Below are 23,120 nucleotides of genomic sequence, written 5' to 3'. Positions count from 1 at the left end.
AGGAAGACAAAACAAACTAGGCAAACCACATCATGTTTTCTTGTAGGATTTAGAGAAGAAAGTGACCATAAAGATCCTTTAGTTTACCTGCTTTATTTTACAGATGTAGAAAATGGAGCCCACAGATATTGTCCCTTGCCTATGGCCACATAGGTAGCAAGTAGCAGAGCTGGGATTTAAATGCAGTTCTTTTGTCCAATCTGTTTCTCTCATTTCAATGCCATAGTGATCTAAGGAAGGGGATGTTTACTGAAATGTGGTATTCAGAGAATTACCTAAAGAGTTTTGATGAAATAAAATTATCAATATTTTCACATAATCTTCTATATATTTTTCTGTCCCCTTGTGTACACCTAAACAAATTACTATTTAAAAAAGAAAATTCACTGCATTTCTTGTCAGACTGTCATAGAAAAATAATTACTTCACTCAAAATAGCTGGAATGTGAAAGAAAATCACTCTAGTGAAACTCTACGCTTACTGAGTGAAGAAGTAAATTAAAGGAGTGAAACCACATTAATTTTATGTTTGTTTTGGAAAGCTAAATTGGGAACTCATCACTACCTGTAATTCACATTTTTAAAAATAGAAAAATTGAACATGAACGTAACCTAGTCACCTGTGACAGTAGTGGTAAATGTCAAGGAAAGAAGTGACATTATTCTTTTGAAGTATGGCTGGTTATAATCACAGACATTATCAACAAGATGCTGAACTTCAGAGGAAAATACAAGGTTTGTTTCAGGCCAGCTGTTGTATATTAGACAGACTTCTGATGTTGCTAAGCTGTTTGTAACCTTTACTGTCTCTTAAAAACCAAATTACAAATCTATTGCAATATATTGTAACTTACTAATTTATCAGTAAAGAGTTTTTTGTTATGTTGTTGTTGTTGTTTTGCAGGGCAATGGGGGTTAAGTGACTTGCCCAGGGTCACACAGCTAGTAAGTGTCAAGTGTCTGGGGCTGGATTTGAACTCAGGTCCTCCTGAATCCAGGGCCAGTGCTCTATCCACTATGCCACCTAGCGGCCGCCCGGTTGTTATTTTTTTAAGGTCTTCAGAGAGATTGTCCCTTATGAATTTTAAGAAAATTATCTAAATGTACACAGGTATTTTTAAGAAATCTAGAAAAGCGAACAGTACTTCATTCCCGACTTCTCTCATATATATTTTAATTAGGCATCTCTGATCTCTCTGTTTTAAAGCTGAATTGAATTGATTTTCATAAAATAAAACAAGCATGATCCAAATGTACCAAATGTGTCTAAGATGAAGGCTCTTAACACATTTTGTTTCCATTTTGTTATCTTGCTAGTCAGTATTGGGGATACAAAAGCAAAATTGTATATTATTGAAAGAACCATGATTTTAAAATATTTTTCTTTAATCAAGAAATGTCCTTCCTTGTCCTGAAAATTAGATGAATTTAACTTTTTATGTGCCTTTCTTAATAGAAGAAGCTGTTCTTTACTTGTAAGTCAGTGGATCTTCATACTAAAAAAGCTAGGTTTCTGTGCAATTCTTAAACATTTCATAGCATTTCTATTTAATTTTTAAAACATTGTTTCTCATCTTCATCTAGCTCTACATTCTTTGAATTTGTGTAAATTGAAACAATTATGTGTTTGAACACAACAAAGGTTATATAATTCCTTAATGAATTTGTGTTCTCTTTAATCCTTTGTAATTTATTACTCTTCTTTATTGGGTGTTGCTTTTTTTATGTTATTCAGATAAATTTTTAGATTCTTAGATCTGATTAATGTTGCTCCATGAATCATGCTACTTCCATAGTTTCCCATTCTGTGTGATACTCAAGGTTCTCTTCCTCTCGGGTCCATCAAACATTGGAGATATTCTAGTTCTTTTAATTTTCCAAAAATAACCCTTAGTATCTTTGCTGCCTATTTCTTCTGCATAACAACTCTCACCTCACCCCCCTTTTGTTGTTGTTGTTGTTGTTTTTTTTTAGTGAGGCAATTGGGGTTAAGTGACTTGCCCAGGGTCACACAGCTAGTAAGTGTTAAGTGTCTGAGGCCGGATTTGAACTCAGGTACTCCTGACTCCAGGACCGGTGCTCTATCCACTGCGCCACCTAGCTGCCCCTCAGCCCCCTTTTAAAAATTTTATTTTATTCTCCTTTTCATGAAAGTCATTTTTAACGATGTATTAAATCTGTGTGTGTACCTGTCAGGCATCTTCTCATTGGTCATATGCAATTTCTTATGCGTTCTTATGCATTTGTGGATTTCCATAATTTGTAGCCATATAACATCACTAAAATAATAGAATTCTTAAAAAAAATGCTTTTGAAGCAATAAGCAGCTTGGGATTCTTGAGAGTGCTACACAATTTTCCACTTCCCATCCAGCTCTGTCTCTTCCTACTAAGTTTGTTACTTTTTTTTTTTTTCTGTTTCCTCAGGTAGAAGAAGCTCCTTTTCCTTTTGTTGTTTTTGATAAGTGCTTTGTGTTTCTCATGTCATTGCTATCTATCCAACAGATAAAAACTTAAAAAAAAAAGTTAAGGGGCAGCTAGGTGGTGTAGTGGATAAAGCACTGGCCCTGGATTCAGGAGTACCTGAGTTCAAATCTGGCCTCAGACACTTGACACTAACTGTGTGACCCTGGGCAAGTCACTTAAACCCATTGCCCCACAAAAAAAACAAAAAAGCTAATCATTAACACAGTGCTTCTTTTGTCCTTTTTTTTATCTTGACAATTTTATTTCCTTATTTTGAATAAGCTAGGAAATCCAACTTAGGCCAGACCCCGCCCCCCCCCCCAGTATAGCATTATTTAAGGCAAAAATTTTATTGTTTTATTAAAAAAGATAGATGTTATCAAACAATTCTCAAGTATTTTATATCTTTGATACAAATTTTATTATAATTTAAAAAGATTATATTCTGTAGCTTCTGCCTTTGTAGTCATTCAGAAGAAATGACCCATGGCTAATAATTATAACATTTAAACTTCAGTTGATTTCGACAAATCCAAATGCATGCTTTTTAAAAAAAAGAAATACTATTTTAAAATGGTAGAGGAATAGGCAAAAGAGTTCAGGAGACCTGGGCTCATTAATTAGCTGTGCATTGGGCAAGTTGCCTCTCCTAACAACATTTGCAAAATAGAGCAAAAAATTAATGACTTTATGAACTTTAAAAGGTGATCATGAGTATTAAATGAAATGATGTTTGCATAAGGGCTTTATATCTACAAAACATTATACAAATATAAGGTGGTATTATTAACTCCTTGAAATTTAAATAATATTTTCAATACCTACGCCATTCATATTATCACACAGCCAGCCAGAAAAAACAAAACATTTAAAATTCCTAAAGGACAAGGACCCTTTTTCATTATTTTGTTATTCCCTACCTCCAGTGCCTATCATGTTGGTTAACATATCATAAATATTAAACAAATTCTTAATGAATTGAGTTTGAGAGGACTTTGTTAATTAACTTTTAGCCTCTTTTTCCCTGTCGAGTTTGTGGGGGGTTTTTCTCCCTAAGTAAGGCCTATTCCTATATTACATGGCAAAACAGAATATATGATCCCTCTTTCATTAGATACTGGTTGGAAATCTCTGTAATAGTGATGGGTCATTTATTTGGAAATCTGCCTTCTGGCAACCTAAAACATTTGGAAGAGCACTGCATCTGAAAGGTAAACAATCAAATGAAACATCATTATATTCTGATAGAGACCTGACAAAGGTAGCAAGCTAAAGCTGTTCAGCAAGTGAAAGAAGATTGGGTAATGAGGTCATATAGTAGAGCAAAACAGAAAACCAAATCATAATATAGAAGAGTTTGTATATAGAATTTTTCTAAGAAAAGGGTTTCTCTCCTTGGTTCACACAAAGGGTAGATGCAAGAAAAGTATTAAAAACTCAAAAGAAAACAGATCTACAAACAATTTTTAAAAAAACAAACATGAAAATATAAATTGTATGGTAATTATATTATTATTATATTTTCATGTTTGTTCTTTTTAAATACTGCTATGTATTGCTTGCATACTGATAAGACTCAAAATACAACTTTCTTTGTACAAAAGAGTGTGACTAAGCTCTTTGTAAATTATAAGTAAGGTAAAATTATTGAACAACAACATACCGTGCATTTGCTAAATTATAAATCTTTCACTGTCAAATGAGTGAATCACAGTGAAAAAAAATCAGAGGGTGCCTCTCTATAAGGCACAATACTAATTGAAAAAACAAAAGATATTTAAGAGCAAATGTATTTGTCTGGGAGCATAGTGAAGTGGAAAATGTGTTGAATCTGGAAGCAGGAGACCTACCTTTGGATCCTAGTTTTGGCACTTACTATGTAACTTTGAATTTCTTCATTTGTAAAATGAAGAGACTAGAGTTGGACCTCTTAAGGTAATTTCTGACTTCAAGCCTTTGATCCTAACATTCTAAGTGCATCTTATATGTTTTCTAATGGATGAAAGACATTTAAAAACATAATTCCTTATTACAGTGCCTAACATGAGGTAGATGTTTAATAAATGTTCATCACTGATATATGAAAAATAATCAGCAATCCATACAGGAGAAAAATTATAGAATTTTCAGATTTTTTTTTTCTGTACACAAGATAGTTGATTTTGAGCAGGAAGGGGCCTTAGAGACCCATTATCTAACCTAATAACCTCATTTTATAGATAAGGAAACTGATGTCCAAAAAAGGTACAAGATTTAACGAAGGTCACAAAATAAATAGAAGAGCTAGGATTTGAATCTAGGTCCTCTGACTCCAAATTTATCACTTTGGATAGTACCATACTCTTTAGCCAATTTCCTAAACAGATGTAAAGTCCAGTTGAAACTGTTCTATTTTGACATTTTTTACCAGCTTCCATCCTAGAAGATTATAGTTAATGAAATAGAAAATAACATTTAAAGCAGAATAAAGATATGGTGACTCTTCTTGCATACATTAAGTTTTGTAGACTCCCATAAAATAAACTGTAGCATAAGGATTGTTTGACATTTTAAAAAATCTTCAGTGAAACATCATTTCAGATTGACTGTATATTCTTTCTTGGGGACAGAACAAATTTTCTATTACTAGACAATTATAGAACTCACCCTGAAAAAAGTAGACTCTTACCTACCTAATGATGGGTAGGAGAAGCATGAAACTCGGGTACCCAATCCGTGACAAGAGACAGCACTAGACCAGAGCTCAGCCAACAGTGAGTGAAGTGTCTATTTTTCATCCCCATTCATGGCAGGAGAGAACACCAGACCAACATCCTTTGCTGAGTGACCTAGGGGACTAATCACCAAAGTAGGAGATACGACCAGATCAGTAACCAGTGCAGGATGAGAAAGGAGGTTTATTTCTATTCCCATTGGGAGACAGGGCCAAGTTAACATCCACTCTTGACCCACCAACCAGAGAGCCTGGTCCTGAAACACAGCTCACAAGCATGTGAGGCCTATACACATCATCCAGTATTACAGGAACAGAGTTTATCTAAGCCCCAATCCAAAAATGATATTGTGGCCCCAAGGACTATAAGAGTACTTGGAAGAAATCAAATGAGATACAAAATGCAATAGATAGGGGGAGGAAAAGAGATTTAATACCATAGGGACAGGTAGCAATAAATCTTATTCAAGGCTGAAAGTCTCTGAAAATTAAAATGAAATAAACAGAAAACCACCCCATGAGACAATAAAAAATATTCAAACAAAATTGAGATTGAAAAAAGAAGAAAAAATATACATATAAAGTATCAAAAACAACCAAATTAGAAATAGGTCAAGGTCAGATCACCTAAAAATCATTAGACTACCTGAAAATCATAACCAAATCATACTCTCCATACTCCAGAGGCCATATTTTAAGAAATTAAAAATGAAATACATGTCAGAAAAGTTATTTTTAAGGTTGCTTTGATATTGTTTGGACATGTTCCATTCCTACAATTATTCTTTACCCCCTAAGAACCTTAAACTATTTCTCTAGGCTTTAATAGGTACTCTTATGAGATTATCAGAATATATACACTATTGGTCACAATGAGAACATTCATGAGAATATCCAGCAAAATTCAAGACAAACAAATCAAAACACATGTTTAGTGAAGCTAGGTCAGTAGTATTATCTTCTAGTGGAAAAAATATTATCGACACTATTATCTTTAATAGTAACCTGTGGTAACATCATCAAAAAGTATTAGGAGGGGCAGCTAGGTAGTGCAGTAGATAAAGCACCGGCCCTGGATTCAGGAGGACCTGAGTTCAAATCCAATACCAGACACTTGACACTTACTAGCTGTGTGACCCTGGGCAAGTCACTTAACCCTCATTGCCCTGGGTGGTGGCGGGGGGGGGGGGCCGGGGGGGGGGGAGTATTAGGATTAGATACATCAACTCTTTTCATTTTTCTAATAGAACTTTAGCAGCCTGAAAGAGTAAATGCACTTATCAAAACTAAATAACATGGGGGCAGCTAGGTGGTGCAATGGATAAAGCACCGGCCCTGGACTCAGGAGAACATGAGTTCAAATCCTGCCTCAGACACTTAACACTTACTGTGTGACCTTGGGCAAGTCACTTAATCTTCATTGTCCCAGCAAAAAATAAAACAACCCCAAAACCTTAAATAACATAATTATTTGGTGTCCAGTAAAAGCAGGTCTAATGTAACTTCATTTTTTGAACATTACTTGGAAGAGTAACTTGAAAGTGTTTTTTTCTTTCCTTAATCTGTCCTAACTGAAGACTGTATAGATGAGGCACATATATATATATATATATATATATATATTAGAATGTAGTTATATCATAAGAATATCCTATATTGTTGAATAACTGCACAACCTTTTGAAAATATAGGCAGCAGTATGTCAATGAAAAATTTTTTATTGGAGTAGACAAAAAACTGATCATTCTTGAGGATAGTGACTTTTTCATTGTTTCTTCATATGTTTTATATACTAGAAAAAATATAGTATTTTGGGTAATATCAAATACTTAGAAGTCCTATTTTCAGGTGTATCCTGAACATGGAATTCTCACCTAAACTTATTTTAACTAGAGGCTATCATATTTATAGTTATGGAGTTGTTATAACCTTTCATAAGTAAAATGAGTTAGAAATATTAATTTTGGAGAGGGTTGCAACAAATGTTACATATTCTGAACAAGACTAATGTAGTCAGTAACCTAATCAGACTGAGGAAAAGATGGCACTAGCCAAAATAAATATTTAATTTTTTGTATCATTGAAATACATTATTCTAAATAAAATTATAATTTTTATTTAATTACAAAATTAAAGTAATTTATGTAAGTTTAATGACTACATTTTTGGATCATGACTTTCAGTGCTTTATTGATCCATTCTCTCACAAACAGAAGTCTTACATTGTAACATGTAAGTACAGTCAAGCAAAACAAATGCACATATTGGCTATGTCTAAAAATTATTCATTCTGCACCTCTAGTTCATCACTGTTCTGGCAAAAAAGGGATAAGCATGGTTCATCATCAGTCTTCTTAAGTCAAAATTGGTCATTTATCAGAGTTTTTAAGTGTATCAAAAGTTGTTTTCTGTTACTGTTATTTTACTTTAACGTAAAAATTGTATACTACAAATTATTACCCTGGTCTTAATCAGTTCATTTTGCATCAGTTCCTACTAATCTTCCTACTTTTTCTACACTGTGAAAAACTCATTTAATAATTTCTTACAACATATTAATATTCTACTTCTTATACTCTTTCCCTTTCTTAAATTATTCCTAACACCTGAGTAATAATGTATAAATAAAATGTGACATTTTCTTTATTGTATAAATTTAAAGTGAGAGATAGCAAGGTTTAGTGAGTCCAGTCTCAATCAAGATAACCTAAATTAAAGGTCAGCCTCTGATTAACGTGGGTTCTGTGATCCTAGTCTTCACCTCCCAGTTTCCTGTGCAAATTTCTTAGACTATAAATTGGAGAACAGGTGCTGAAATAAATTGACAGGGGAAGTTTCTGTACATGATGAAATCATATGTCTGGCTCATCATCATCATCATGCATAGGTTATTGTCATTTTAATACCAGAATCTCACCTTATATGATGTATTATGTTAGGAAACACCTAGGAAACACATCTTAGGCCAGTTTCTCTCCTCAAGATTTTTCAGTCATTTGAAACAACTTATAATTTCTAGTTTCCAAGCTTATATTCTATCATTTAATCATCATTTCTGAAAGCTCTATGGCTAATACATTGTCATTTATGCTCTTTATTTTGTAAACTTATTTTAAATAGTGTGAAATATTATGAAGTGATTGTAAAAATCTATTGAACTAAATAAATAAAAGTTGCTTGTCTTAAAAACAAGTCTCTAAAGAGATTTTCGACATGCAAATAAATAGAACATTAAAGCAAATATGCTTCATTTATAAAATGTAACTTCATTAGCTAAATCTCATTAAATCGAATTATAGTTGCTTGCCAAGGAATTTTGGCTATACTTTATTTCATTATGAAGTATATTGGCTGAATATAGAAACAAATACTTTTGATGGGGAAGGAAAAGGAAGGTAACTTTATCAGAAATTTTAATATGAAAGTATTTTAATGTGATAAGTTTTACTTAATAAATTCTTTTTATTACAAGGTGATTACTTTAGATATTTAAAACAATTTGGTGAGTGATTTTTTTTCCTACTTCCAGAAGTCTCTAAATAAATGTTGTAACTATCATTGCATTTAGTTTCTATATTAAGTATCTGTGGATTTAGTTTTCTTTTTCCCTTTTTTTTTTTTCAGAGGTGGTGGTATCAGGGAGGGTAATTGTAAAAGAATTGGACTGTGAGTCACTAACACTCCAGTTGTATTTCATTATTTTGATTTAGGGTTGTTTTGAAAAGTTGTTGCCTGTGACATTAGAACAGTCACTATTCTCTATGTCTCAATTTCTTCCACTATAAAATGAACTATAACTAAATATTCCCTAAGATCCTTTCTGACTCTCAACTCCTATGAGTAGTAGTTGAATTGCTTGCATATAACATAGGATAAGTCAGTCCTTACTTTATGTTCTAATTACATTTAAATATGCAAAAGAAAGCAGTTTGTATTATATTTGTTACTAAAGGGATAGTTTGGTTAGCTGCAGAGCAAAAAAAGTTATTCTTTTCATGTTGATCATTTTGGTAATACTATTTTGTTAAGAGGGGAGGTGAGGGAATATGAATTTATATAGTACCAACCATGTGACAACTACGGTACTTTACAAATATTGTCTCATTTTTTTTTTTTTTCACGACTACTCTGAGTACTTTCTATGGTCTAGCCTGGGTACTGAGAAACTATGTTGCTACCAGATAGGTAACATTAATCTTAGAAAGGATTTCTGTTTTAAGGACTAAACTGTCTTTCTTAAGAATATCTTTTTGGGTCTGTTGTAATATCTAAATGAAAAATGGTAGTTGTGAATTCTATTTCTTTAAAAAATGTAAACTTTAAGAAACTGAATATATCTTTTAAAATTTTTTTCCAATTACATGTAAAGATAGTTTTCAACATTCATTTTTATAAGGTTTTAATTTTCAGATTTTTTTCTCCTTCCCCCACCTTCTACCTCCCCAAGATGGCAAACAATCTAATATAGATTATACATGTGCAATCACATAAACATATTTCCACATTAGTCATGTTGTGAAAGAAGAAACAGAACAAAAGGGAAAAGCCACAAAAAAGTGAAAATGGTATGCTTCGATCTGCATTCAGACTTTATAGTTTTTTCTCTGGATGTACATAGCATTTTCTATCAAGTCTTTTGGAATTGATTTAAATCGTTGTATTGCTGAGAAGAGCTAAGTCAGTCAAGTTGATCATTGCACAGTGAGAAACTGAATATATCCACTGTGTTATAGACTGACATTTTAAGTTGGGGAAAAAATTGATTTTTTTTTATTGTGCCCTTGGCCAGGCATTTTCATATTTTGACTCAAGGTTTGCCATTCACTTGAGATTATATAGCTCATTTATAGACACTAAAGAGAGTATTCTGAAGGTTATGTAATTTACTTTTAGTCTGAAATATTTCATGTGTACGTTTTTAAAAACAGTATTATAAATGCTAACTTTGGAACTTTTACTAGAAATGAGGCCTCTTTAATCTGGACACTGGTAATATTATTTCCTATACTTACAGAGCTGTCATTTTAAAAAGGGATTCTAATTCCTTATTATAGGATTCATATTGACATGTGGCAAGGGGGTGTGTCAGAATTTTTGAAATTTTCTATTGAAAAGGACTAAAATACATGGTATATAAAAGATTTGGAAAACAATTTGGAAACTGGGCCTCAGCTTCTTTATCTATAAATGACTGGAAAAAAAATGATCAGTTCTCTCAGTAAGCAGTAAAGTACCTATTTTGTATAATGAAAGTGTATTCCAGGTTTTACTCTTGTCAATTTATAGATGAGGATATAGGCTCAGAGAATAACCAATTCCCAGTTGAGTATTTTTTTTCAACAATGGTTTCCAGTGTTGGATACTGAAAAGAAAAAAAAATCAACTACCAATCAGAAAAACTGATTAATATTAGTTTTACCATTAAGTTATTCTCTGGGGCTGTTTCCTCATCTATAAATGGAGAGTATTGGACTAGAAAATCTACAAAGTCTCTTCCAACTCAAGAATTTTTCAGTTATTTTTGGTTCCCACTACAGTTGTTCCAGAGAGCTCCATCTGTTTATTTCTCTTTGTCTTTTCATTCAGTTTTGTTTCCCAAGAAGCTATTTTGATGACAGTTTTTGTAAAAGGGAGAACCAAGCAGTTCTGTAAAAAAGTACCAGAGGCTTTATTTAGTCTTCACAGCTTAATTTATGATGATCTTACTTTTAGATTTCCTTTCTTGTTCATTACTTAGAATTATCATTGAGTATGTGTCTATTTATAAATGTTACTTTTCATAAAACTTTAGTGATTTGTAGAAATGTTTTTCCCCTTTTTATCCATTACTAATTTTAATTGTCTACCTGTATTTCTAACCTAGTTGTTCTTATTCTGTGTAAAGGACTCCTTTACACAATTGAAAATTATTTAGAAATCCTCAGAGAGTTTTTGTTTATATGGCTTATATCTATTGCCATGTACCATATTAAAAATAAAAAAACCCAGATTATTATGAAAATATGATGTCACAGACCTCCTGCAAGCATCTCAGGAGTCCTGAGATAATATTTTGAGAACTGCTGTTTTGATAACTGCTGTTGTAAATGGATTCCCAATCTTTTCACAAGAAATCTTTAAAAAAAATACTGTGGAGGTAAAGACTTGTTTGGAAAAGTTTTCTTATGTTCTTTATTGATTTTCTTCATTATATTTCTGATAAGTATCATTTCCTGCTTTATTTTTATATTTAGCATAACTGTCTACTTTTCAGCTTAAAAAGATGAATTACATAAAACTACTATGTGATTGTTTTTAGTTGCATTTCATTGCAGACATATATCGCTTTCAGTGATCCAATATAAAAACAGGGAATCAGAAAGCCTATATTGAATAAAATATTGTTTAATGTTTCTAATTATAGACAGAGTTGGTTTTTATCAAAATATTTTCTTACTAGTTTATTATTTTTTTAAAAAACCACTATAGTTGATGAGAAGCAAAAATATAAAAATTTTGGACTTAAGCTACTGTGAAGTTCAAAATAAAGACTAATCTCCATAGAATCATTGCCATTTTCCTCCTAATTAGTTTTCTTTTTAATCATAGTTGTTTCTTTACTTAAAGGGTATTCTCAACAACATTAGACAAATATATAATCAATACTGAATACTTTTGATAACTGAAATTAGTCATTTACTGTGAGGTCTAGATTGAGTGTTGAACTTAGAGGCCCAGATTTAGATTCATGACTGATCTCAGACACTAAGTCAGGTCACTTAGCCTGCTTCCTATTAGGTAAACTTGTTTTATGTATATGTGTGTGTATGTGTAATATATATTTCAGTTAAAAATAATTTTAGACCCTGGGCAAGTCACTTAACCCCCAATTGCCTCACTAAAAATTAAAAAAAAAAAATTAAAGGTCTTTAATGGGGCAGCTAGGTGGCGTAGTGGAGTCAGGAGGACTTGAGTTCAAATCTGGCCTTAGACACTTAACAGTTACCAGCTCTGTGACCCTGGGCAAGTCACTTAACCCCAATTGCCTCACCCCCCCAAAAAATGTCTTTAATAACTACCTTAGAGGGCTTTGTAGTCTATGTAAATATTTTGTAAACCTTAAAGTGCTATGTAAATTTAATTATTATTACTACATTTAATTTATTTGGATCTAAAAAGCATAAGCCATTCAGGTGGTTTTTTGTAGAAAGGAGAGAATAAATTGCCACTATTAGTATAAACTTTTAAAATTTTTTTCAGCTAAACTATTTGCTAGAATGTATATGCCCTGAATTTAGATATCAGAAAAGTAAAGAGTGATGCTCTATCTCTTAACAAAATTCCAGAGTTGCTAAGGGTGATCACTTTCTGAGGGCCAAGTATCTACCTGGGATACCTATAGATACCAGCATTTTACTTCTTTCCCATATCACTTCAAACTCAGGAATAATAATAATTACAACAACAACAACAATGATAACAATATTTTAATTCACTAATTATTTGTTTATTAATTTATTAGTGCTGATTGGATAATGATGATTATTGATTAATTATTGTTGTTATTGTTATTATAGGTAAAGGCTAATCCAAGTTGTAGTATAAAGGATAGTTTTGAATTTCCTAAACTTTCTTAAAGTAGAAGTAGAATCTTCCACATCTCTTGTGATTGAGTTAAACCAAAAACATCTAAGCCACATTTTTTCCAAACATGAAATTTCTGTGTTTTATGCAAAGCTTTCTAAAAACTGGATTGTCAGTGTGGTACAAACACTTTGACAACTTTCCTAATAATTTCCAAAACATCATAAAGATATTCTCCTATCTAAAGAGTCCATTTCTACCTTCAATTTACTCTGTTTACCTTATATCATTTTATCATCCTTGAGATAGTCAGCATGATTTCTGGTAGACTTACATCAAGATTGTTAGGAAACAGTAGAAATTCATTCATTGGGTAGAAAAAAATTTCAGTTCTGTTTAGTGATGGTATCAACCCAAGGCAAAGAGTGTGTAAGGGAACTTCCTCTGCAGTTAGAAGACCTGAATCAGGTAAGTCACTTCCTCACTTGACTTCAGGTTCCTCATTTGTAAAATGAGGGCATTGTACTAGATAGCCTCTGAGTTCCCTTTAAGATTTAAATGTTATAAATTTATGATCTTAAGTCTTAGGTAAGAAAGCTGATTACCTTCTTTTTGATTTCTCTGTTAAAATAGTGAATGAACTGTAATGGCAAGTCCAAGTATTCTCCTTATAAGTATTTGGTATAATGATCCAGAAACACACTTAAAAAGTAACTCCATTTCTTATGTTTCCTTTTTTTCCACTTACAATAAGTTTTCAGATTACAAAATAACTTATTTAAAACATTTAATTAACATCCACTCCCTTGCCCCCTCAAAAAAGTCCAGATTTACAAGTCCTAAATTGACTGTGATAACTGAATCTCAGCTAACATGAGATTGCATGGTAATATTTGAAGGCTTTTAAAAATACATAAATTTCAACTCAGTGAAGATTTGTATACATTATTGTAGCTTTGTCATTAAACTAAATGAGGTATTAAAGTCTTAAAACCCCAGTTATAATAAGATAGACAACTCAACCATAACTGTATGACTAAAGAAAATGCTAATTTATAGTGCCCTCCTTTCAGTTGTCCGAAATAGACTTGTTTCATGTGGTGTTTTTAATTGAGTTGTACCATTCTTTGTTCCCTTTTATTTAAAAAAAAAATGGATGCAAAGCTCTTTAACTTGTAGAACTTTCTGCTTTGCTAAACACGTTTCTTGATAATTAGCTTTTCACCTCATTTTGATTTACCATATTGCATAAACTAGTTAATATAACTATATTGTGCAGTTGATTTCAAGTGTTTTAAATATTTTTCTCTTGAATTTTGAAATTTTTATCTGTTTTGAATTATAAGACATGAGTTACCTATTTTAGATTTTTAATATTAAGACAAAGTAACATTTTAATACATTTCCTAGAAGCAAAACAATCAGAAAACATCTTTGGTTATGTGACATCAAAAAACTGGTTGAAAATTAATTTAAAAATTTATCCATAAGAACCTGTTTTTTTCACATAGTTTTTTAATGAACTTTTCACATTTTTATCCTGACATCTGTTCTATAAGTAGAGCCAAAATTTAATAGGTTTTCTTTTTCTTAAAAAAGATCCTATGAGCAACATTTCTGACCACAATTAACTATTTTTTCTCCAGATATTTGTTTGTAGAATGATTGATACTTGAAATTTTAAAATTTTTAAAAATTCTTTTCAAAACATATTCTTAAAAGGCACAGCAAAATTGTTTCACTTTAATTGAAGTAACCTACTATTCATATTAATATTTTAGCTGGGAAGTTTTGAGATTCCTTCTTTCTAACTTGAGATGGTGGCTAGAAGAATATGGCTTTGATGGATTCCGTTTTGATGGTGTAACATCCATGCTTTATCACCACCATGGAATGGGTAAGTGAACTGGTTATTCACTTAAAAACCAATCAGTTCATGAATTAAAAAAAAAAATATGGTGGGGCAGGAATAAAACTGCTGTGACAATGTTTCAATAATGGAAAAAATCAGAAAATAAATTTAAGGATTTGAATATTTTTAAAATTGCTATTGCTCATTGAAACAATCTCAAAATACAAAATAACTTTTTAAAACAACACTGTTAAAAGACAACAGCAGTTATAATAAATCACAAGAATAGAATTAGGAAAATATTTGTCTTACTACTCCATTAAAAGTCAATATGAAGAGATGAGTGCTAATGGTTACTAAAAATAATGAGTAACAGGAACTAGTAAAACTGCTTTTTAAAAACTGCTTTTATAGATTTGATCAGCTCTCTGAATTGGACCTTTTTTAAAGGCAAATATATCTGATGTTATTTGTAGGATGACAGTATTGAGGCCCATTTTTACACTGTATGCTATCTTTGAATACTAATTAGTTGATGTTAGAAATATTGACTTAAAAAGCCATACAAATTTTAACATGCCAGTCTCTAATTGTTTTTCTTTATCTAGGTCAAGGTTTTTCAGGGGATTACAATGAATATTTTGGACTACAAGTTGATGAAGATTCCTTGGTTTATCTTATGCTGGCAAACCACTTGGTTCATTCAGTATATCCAGATTGTATAACAATAGCTGAGGTAAAACAAAATAGTTTTTGCTTTCCTTACCAAAGTTACCTTCAGTAATTTTGGAGTTAGCATTTTAAATTATTTAATATCTGAATAATATCATGTTATCAAAATACATATTATTGAAATTAGATTTTACCATGATGATAGATTATAGGGCCAGTCTTTGGTTAGTGTAGGATTAGAATGGGAACTGGATCTATGATTTCTTACATTTAAAAAACTCCCAAATATGGAAAAATTCTCTACTGATATAGCTTCACATGTACTCTTAGAAAATTGCCTACAACTTTGAGAACTTAAATTGCATAGTATATGTTAGTGACAAGACTTGAAACTTTGGTCGTCCTGGCTTAGGAATCCATCCCATGTGACTTCTTTTATGGCATATGATTACAATATTGATTCAAATTCATTGCTCTTCTTCACCATGTCAAACTCAATAATAAACTCCCATGGCTCCCTGTTACCTCTAGGATCAAATATTAGTTCTTGTGTTTGGCATTTAATGCCCTCCCATTGTAATTTTTCCTATTTCATTTCTCATTCCTCCCTTTTCTTAATTACTCTTTATGTACATAGCATCCTGTCAGGAGGATGAGAGTCATACTACTTGTACTGACTGTTCCCTATATGTGAAATTTACTCTTCACTTTGGCTTCTTAGAATACCTGATTTTCTTTGTCACAACTCAGGTTAAGCATCCCTGTCTGGATGAAGCCTTGCCTGATCCACTTAGGTGCTATTGCTTTTTTCCTATAATATTATCTTGTATTTCTTTTTATACATTCATACATATATACACATACACATTATATACATACACATACATACACATGCATGCATGCATGTATATGTATGCAGATACATATTATTTCCCCTAGACAGACTGTATATTTCTCAGAGTCAGGGATTTTTAGCTATTGTCCTTATGTCCCCAGCACACAACATAGTTCCTGGCATATGAGTACTTAATAAACGTTTATTCTCCGATTTGACACAATCATAGAATTTGAGAGCTGGAAGGGATCTTTGCAGCCATCTAGACCAACCCATACACTAAAGCAGTAGTTCTAAATTCAAATATGAAGGAGGACCACTAATCTGTTTTAAAATGTTATGTTACCTATATTTTATTGTATTTTTATTTTGTTAAATATTTCCAAATTACATTTTCATTTGGTTCACAAATACTTGTGAGCATTGTAAGCCCGATGATGGTGATGATGCTGATGGTAGTCATGATAATAATAGCTAACATTTATATAGCCCTTACTATGTGCCAGACACAGTGCTAAATGCTTTATTATCTCCTGTTATCCTCACAACAACTCTAGGAGGTAGTTGCTATAATTATTCCCATTTTACAGATGAAGAAACTGAGGCGAACAGGTTAAATGACTTGCCTAGAGTCACACAGCTAGTATGTGTCTGAGGTCAGATTTGAACTCAGGTCTTTCTGACTTTAGGCCCAGTCCTCTATCACTGTGGTATCTAGCTGAATGTTTGGCCTGAGAAGTGATCATTTACCTTCTTCTTGAAGACTTCCAAGGAAGAGCAACCTACCACTTTAATCCACATTTGGATACTTCTAATAGGAAGTTTTTCTAGACATTCATTAGGCTAAATTTCTTGTGCAACTTCTACCTTACTCTTTAATATTTGTACTGGGGTTGAGAAGAACAGTTTCTCATCCCTCTTCCACATGAATACAGCTAGAATACAGCTTCCTCTAAGTCTTCAGTTCTCCAGGCTGGACAACTCCAGTTCCTTTAACATGGACTCATGACTCTACGAGTAGCTTGCTTTTGTACAGTCACCAGCTTATTACTGACCAGTAAACCAAGTCTTCTAGAACTAAATATCACACTCTAGGTGAGGACCTATCTTAATTCATCTGAATCTGCATTATCCTTTTTGGTTGCTGTTACATCCCACTGGCAAGTCTTTGATGGGTTGATTTCTGAACAATAGCTTCCCTGAGTGTTGTGCAAAAGAAAAAATGATATTCAGCTGTTTCCATGGAAACCGTCTCAGACCCATCTGCTCTCTGTTACAGACTGCCTTTTTTTAAAAAGAGACCCTAGTCACTTTTCCATTTTTAATTGTTTAAATATACTTTATGAGCAAGTTTTTTAAAGATGTATTCAGGAATAATTTTGATTATGCTCAATTTTTTCTTTTCATGCCAACTTTATAACCCACATTTCAGATGCAACTCCTCTGTGTAGGGGGGCATTCAAATCTAAGTCTTAAGTTATAGGGTAATTCTGGACCTGGGAATTCTTTGATGCAACTCCTAGTGAAGAAATACCCTCTCCCAATACACATCAGCATCTCTTCTGCAACTTGGTGTTAGAAAGTTTCCAGGGGCACTGAGAGGTTAAGTGATGTGGCAGTTTGTATGGGAGTGGGGTCTTAAAACTCACCTAATACTGATTACCAGTATGGTTCTTTGTCCACTGAATATCTCAGCTTCCTTTTGAGGTTGCATACGGAATCAAAAGTTATCTTGCTATGAAATATTCCCTAATAAACTGACCACTTAAAAAAATTAGTCCTTACTAAAACATTCTCTCCATTAACCTATTGCCTCAATATCTGTGGCTTGTCTTTTTTCTGGTTATCAGTGGGCTTCCCAGATTGTCTGAGCACTTCAGAAGTGCATGATTTGAATATTGAAAGATTAAGAGAAGTCTTTGAGAAAAATTTGGAAGACCTAACATTTTTCCAACCGTGACTTACTTTGTGATACTGTTGTGAAAGTCCATCTTAAAGTGAATGATGTCATATCATGTTGTCATTCAGTTTTTGTGCAACAGTTACATACATTCTCCGTACCCCCTATCTCCCTGCCTTTGATTCATTCTTTATTCATCCCAAGAATTAATGCATAGTTGCAATTGTGCTTGACATTTTGTTAAATGTAAAATAAAGGTCCAGTCACACCTCTCTGTCATTATTTACTGTGAAATGTCAGTCACCCTTTAAAATTAATTCATTTTGAAGGACCTTTTTCCAGTAGTTTTTATCCTCAATAACTAGGACTTCCTACATTTAAAAAAAATAATTCCTATATTACTCATCTCTAAAAAAACTAGGAAGTTTCAGAATGGAATATATATATATATATATATATATATATATATATATATTCTGTAGAGAGAAGAGCACTTTTAATTCTGTAATCATTAGGTATAATTTAAGAGGTACTTGCCCACCCTGACTTGTTACCACTTGTTCCTATGTTACCAGGTTTGACTTTTCTGTGGTGTTCTCAAAATAGAACAGAAAAACAGTTATAAGAGATTTATTTTCAGAACTGAATATAAGCTTACTTAAGAAAATTAGAAATTTAGTAGAAAATTAGCAGATTCCTTTATGTGCTATAATAAAGAACATATTTGAAATGAGTATTTGTATATTATGATTTTTAAAGCATAAAAATAATGTACATGTTCATTATTATGAGATTTGTTTTATGGTTTACTTTGTTCTATTATCTTGTGTTAGATATGTATTTATGTATGTTCTGTTCTTCCTGGACTATATGATCCATGAAGGAAGATCTTATCTTAATTTTATATTAATTCTCAAAACTTAGCACAGTGCTCTCACATATAGTAGACATTTGAGTTAAAATAATATAAACTTTCATTTTGTTGAATTTTTTTCAACAAGTAGCAAACAGTAACATTATTAGTACTTGTATGATCATACAGCCTTTTCATGGTTATTACTAATTTTGCCCTAAAGTTATAAGGTGATTAAAGTAAAGGAAGGTATACTCCCATTTAGCAGGAAGGGAAACTGAATCACAAAGAAGTAATGTTAACTTGGCTGGAAGTAAATAGCCAGTTAATAGAAGGTAAGTCTTCCTATTGAATCCTCAATCTTTCTTGGTGTGAGAGAGTTATTTTTTATTTTAGCTGAACTCTTGAATCACAGAGGAGACAAGGGTTAGGGACTGTGCTAGTTATGCTTCCTTTCCCCATTGATAATCTCAGCAAATTCTGATAAGAGAATAATTAACAATGGACCTTTGCATCCATGATTTTCCTACCCCCCTTTACAATATTTTATTTAATAGATATGCTTTACCAATACTTGGAATTATAGTAATTATTATAACACCAGTATTTAACTTTATTTGATTTTTTATTAATTTCTTAAACATCAGCAAATATAAACATTTTACTATATAATATAAAAACAAAAGGGTTGCATATCAATTTATGTGTACTTTTTACTAAATACACATTAACAACATATATTAAATCAAAATAGTAACAAAATTTCTGTAATATATTTTACATAATTTATGTTTCTATCAAAGGATCTAATTTCAGCTATTTGAAAAAATTGTTTTGTTAATAATACAGATGGCAATTTACAACAGTTAAGAGATTCTAATAAAAAGAAGCAATTATTTGATACATGACACTTAAAATTGTCATATTGATCTTTCTGTTCATTATGAGTAAAATAGGTTCATCATCTATTCTGATTATCATTGTTTCCACCAATGAAACTTGGAGAGGTTAGCATATTTTGTATTAACTTGTTCAAGGGTTGTTTTTTTTAAATCAACTTGTGCCTTCATTTTTTTCTACTTAAATGGAAAACTGCTTCAATTTCATTAAATCACTTTTCTCTCTAGTGGGAGTCTGAATACAAAATGTCAAATTGATCCACATGATCTAGGTTCCCCCCCAAAAAAAATGTAGTTTTGGCTTGGTGAAGCAATTGATATCATTTAAATTATAATATGAATTTGAATCTGACTATAGTAATAAGAGGGAGACACTTCCGGAAGAATCTAGAATATGACCAGTATTTCCATAATTTTAACATCCAATTTAATTAGAAAGATTTTGTTTGTTATGCTTATTTTCTCTAAAATACCCAGCCTGTTTCTCAAAAAGTTGAAAATGGTGAGGCAACTTGGAGTAGTAGATGAAGAGTAGGTCCTTGGAGTTATGCTTCAGCTCTTGCCTCATATACATAACAACTGTATTACCCAGACTAATTCTTATTACCCTGGGTGGCTTCTCTGAGAGTGAAACTGGCAGAATAATTGACAGTCTTCATTGGGAAAAGGAGTTTTTTCAGTGGGAGTTCTCTATGCCAATGAAATCGTAGATCCAAATTGGAAAAAAAAATAGATAATATGAATGTGGCATTTAAAAGTAGGATGAGACAAAAGCTAAATGCAGCTTTCTTGGCTCATATATTGTACCCCTTCTAATACTACTCATTGTTTAATATTTTGAGTAGCACTCAAAGACTGTTGAGGCAGTGAATTTCTGTTTTGTTGAGTGTGTCTGTATCTCATTGAGCTCCCTTGTTAAGAATATTTCCTCAGTTGCTAAATATTGTCATTGTTACCTCCTCATCTTTTGAATGAAAGTCCACTTCGCTGTAGTTTCAGGCCCTTATCACTTCTTACTTGGATTATTACAGTAGTCTCCTATTTCATAGTTGTTCCTCATTTCTTTCCTTCTTTCAATCCATCCTGCATATAATTAATTGCCAAAATAATTTTCATAAAACACAGGTGTGAGCATATTATTCCTTTGCCCAATAAAATCTTATAGCTTTGTCACCTCTAGGATCAAATATAAATATTTGTTTTCAGCATTCAAAGCTCCTCATAGCTTCAACTTAATCTTTTTAGTCTTATTACATATTTCTCTCACCAAATCCATAGTGTAGCTATGTATGCTTTCATACTCACCCTCATTCATAACACTCTCATCTCTGTTCTCCATGTTTTTGTACCAGGCTGTTGCCTAAGCATGAAGTGCACTCCTTTTTTAACTCTACCTCTTAAAATCCTTAGTTTCATTCAAGACTCAAATATGTTTTAAGTGAAATTCAACAAAGGTATACTGAGGCACATGTTCTAGGAGCAAGATAACAGTTTATTAACAGGTTGTGAACCTGATAAACCAAAGGACCCTGAATGGAAGGCCAGCTCCCCTTTTATGGTTTTGGGGAAGTTCAAAACAAAAAACAGAACAGGGTAGGTAAGAAAATAATACAATTATATTGGTGACATGATGGGGTTTAGGACAACACAATTGATTACATAATTGAGGCTTTGTATGTATGTATGTATCAATGTATAATAACAATCATGTTGTTATATGATTGGTTAGAAGTTGGGAATGAGGGCCTAGCAACAGCCCCCTCCTTTCCTTCTATGACTAATGGTCATTATTGGAGTCTACCTGCAAGATTAGTGAAACAGACTTCTTTGGATAGCAAACCAGATATCCTTGAAGGATAACTGGGGATTTAAAGATACTGGACCAGATTCCCTGGTGTCTACCCTAATCCCTCAAGTATAGCAGATTTCTTTGAGGCAACAATAGAACAGTGATTATCAAGAGAACTGGATTTTAAAACTTAACTAGTTTTTTACTAAGTCAGAAACAAAGAACCATGACCTGGACAAGTTACAGGACAAAATCAATTACAGACCAAAATCACATACAAAATCAGCATTTGCTTTTCTAAGATCTAGTTCCATCCTTTCCCACGAATTGTCTTCTGTTTGCTTTGTATTTATTTAATTTTGCTAAGCACTTTCCTCACAACAGCTTTGTGAGGGAGTACAAGTGTAGTCTTCATTTGTAAAATGGGGAAATGATCCTAAATAATTCCTCATGATCACTAGCTCTTAATTGTCTCAGGCAAGATTTAAATTTGACTTCTATTCCAATGCCCCATTCCAGGTTGCTGGCTTCTGTCCTTACAACTTTACTGAATCGGCTCCCTTGAAGTTCACTAATGACCTCCTTTTCCTGAGTTCAGTGGCCTTTTTTCTGTCCTCACCCTTCTTAAATTCTCTGAATATTTGTCACTATGAAACAATACTCCTTCCTTTTTGATATGCTCTTTATTTTATTTTGTGTGTGTGCATACATGAAATATTATATTTTTGTTTTTTTTCCCCTACCTCTCTGGCTATTTTTCTGTCCCTTTTCTGACTGTTTATCTTCTTTTCTCCATTAAATGTGGATGTTCCTCAGAGTGCAATCCTTGCCCTCTTTTCTCTTTATTTTTAAACTTACTAATGTTATTCACCACATGTATTGAGTTATCACTTCTATACAGATGATTACTAAATTTATATTTCTGTTCACCAGGCTTGCAAATTTGTATTTCAAGTTTCCTTCTAGATAAATCCATTTCATCCCCTGAGAACTTCAAATGCAACAAGTTAAACTTGTCTTCTCCATAAAACCTGCTCTTCACCTATTTTAAAAATTGATGACACTACTGTCTTCCCAACCAGTTTGACTAATATGTTAATCTTTCAATCTTCCCCCTCCTTTAACTTCCGTACCCATTCAGTTGCTGTCTTGTCACTTCTTTCTCCAATAAATATCTTCCCCAAATCTTACCTCCTGCTGAAGCCACCAGCGAGGATGACAGATCACAGGTCTAAAGCGGGAAAGGACCTTAGAAACCATCTTCTTCCATCATCATACCGATAAGGAAGCTGAGGCCCAGCGGAGTTAAGTAAATTACCCAAGGACCCACCCACCAGTAGTAAGAATCAGAAGTGAGATTTAAACCCAAGACCTCTGATTCCTGAGCTTGTGCTCTTTCCAATGTAGTTCACTGTCTTCATTGCTCTGGGTCTCATTTCTTTATCCAAACTTTTTTTTTTTAATTCTTGTTTTTATTTTGAACCTAAATATACCCCCTTCCCCTTCCAAATGAGCATTTCTGTATACAGAGCAGAGCACAAGGAGAGGATTGTCAGTGAAACTGAGAAACTCCAAAGCA

The 23,120-nt window shown here is 32.6% G+C and overlaps 1 protein-coding gene across 1 annotated transcript in view; it reads left to right on the top strand.

Annotated features, from left to right (window-relative positions):
- The window catches only part of GBE1 (1,4-alpha-glucan branching enzyme 1), a 271,477-nt gene that overhangs the window by 148,132 nt on the left and 100,225 nt on the right, over nucleotides 1-23,120 (top strand). Inside the window, exons 8-9 of the mRNA XM_043990842.1 lie at nucleotides 14,523-14,638; nucleotides 15,202-15,329. Of these exons, the coding sequence (XP_043846777.1) occupies nucleotides 14,523-14,638; nucleotides 15,202-15,329 (244 nt within the window). The remainder of the gene's footprint in view (nucleotides 1-14,522; nucleotides 14,639-15,201; nucleotides 15,330-23,120) is intronic.

Source organism: Dromiciops gliroides, chromosome 3 (genome assembly GCF_019393635.1).
Source record: "Dromiciops gliroides isolate mDroGli1 chromosome 3, mDroGli1.pri, whole genome shotgun sequence".
Taxonomy (NCBI): Eukaryota; Metazoa; Chordata; class Mammalia; order Microbiotheria; family Microbiotheriidae; genus Dromiciops; species Dromiciops gliroides.
The sequence above is the reverse complement of the archived record's forward strand: the minus strand, read 5'-3'. Positions and strand labels throughout refer to the sequence as shown.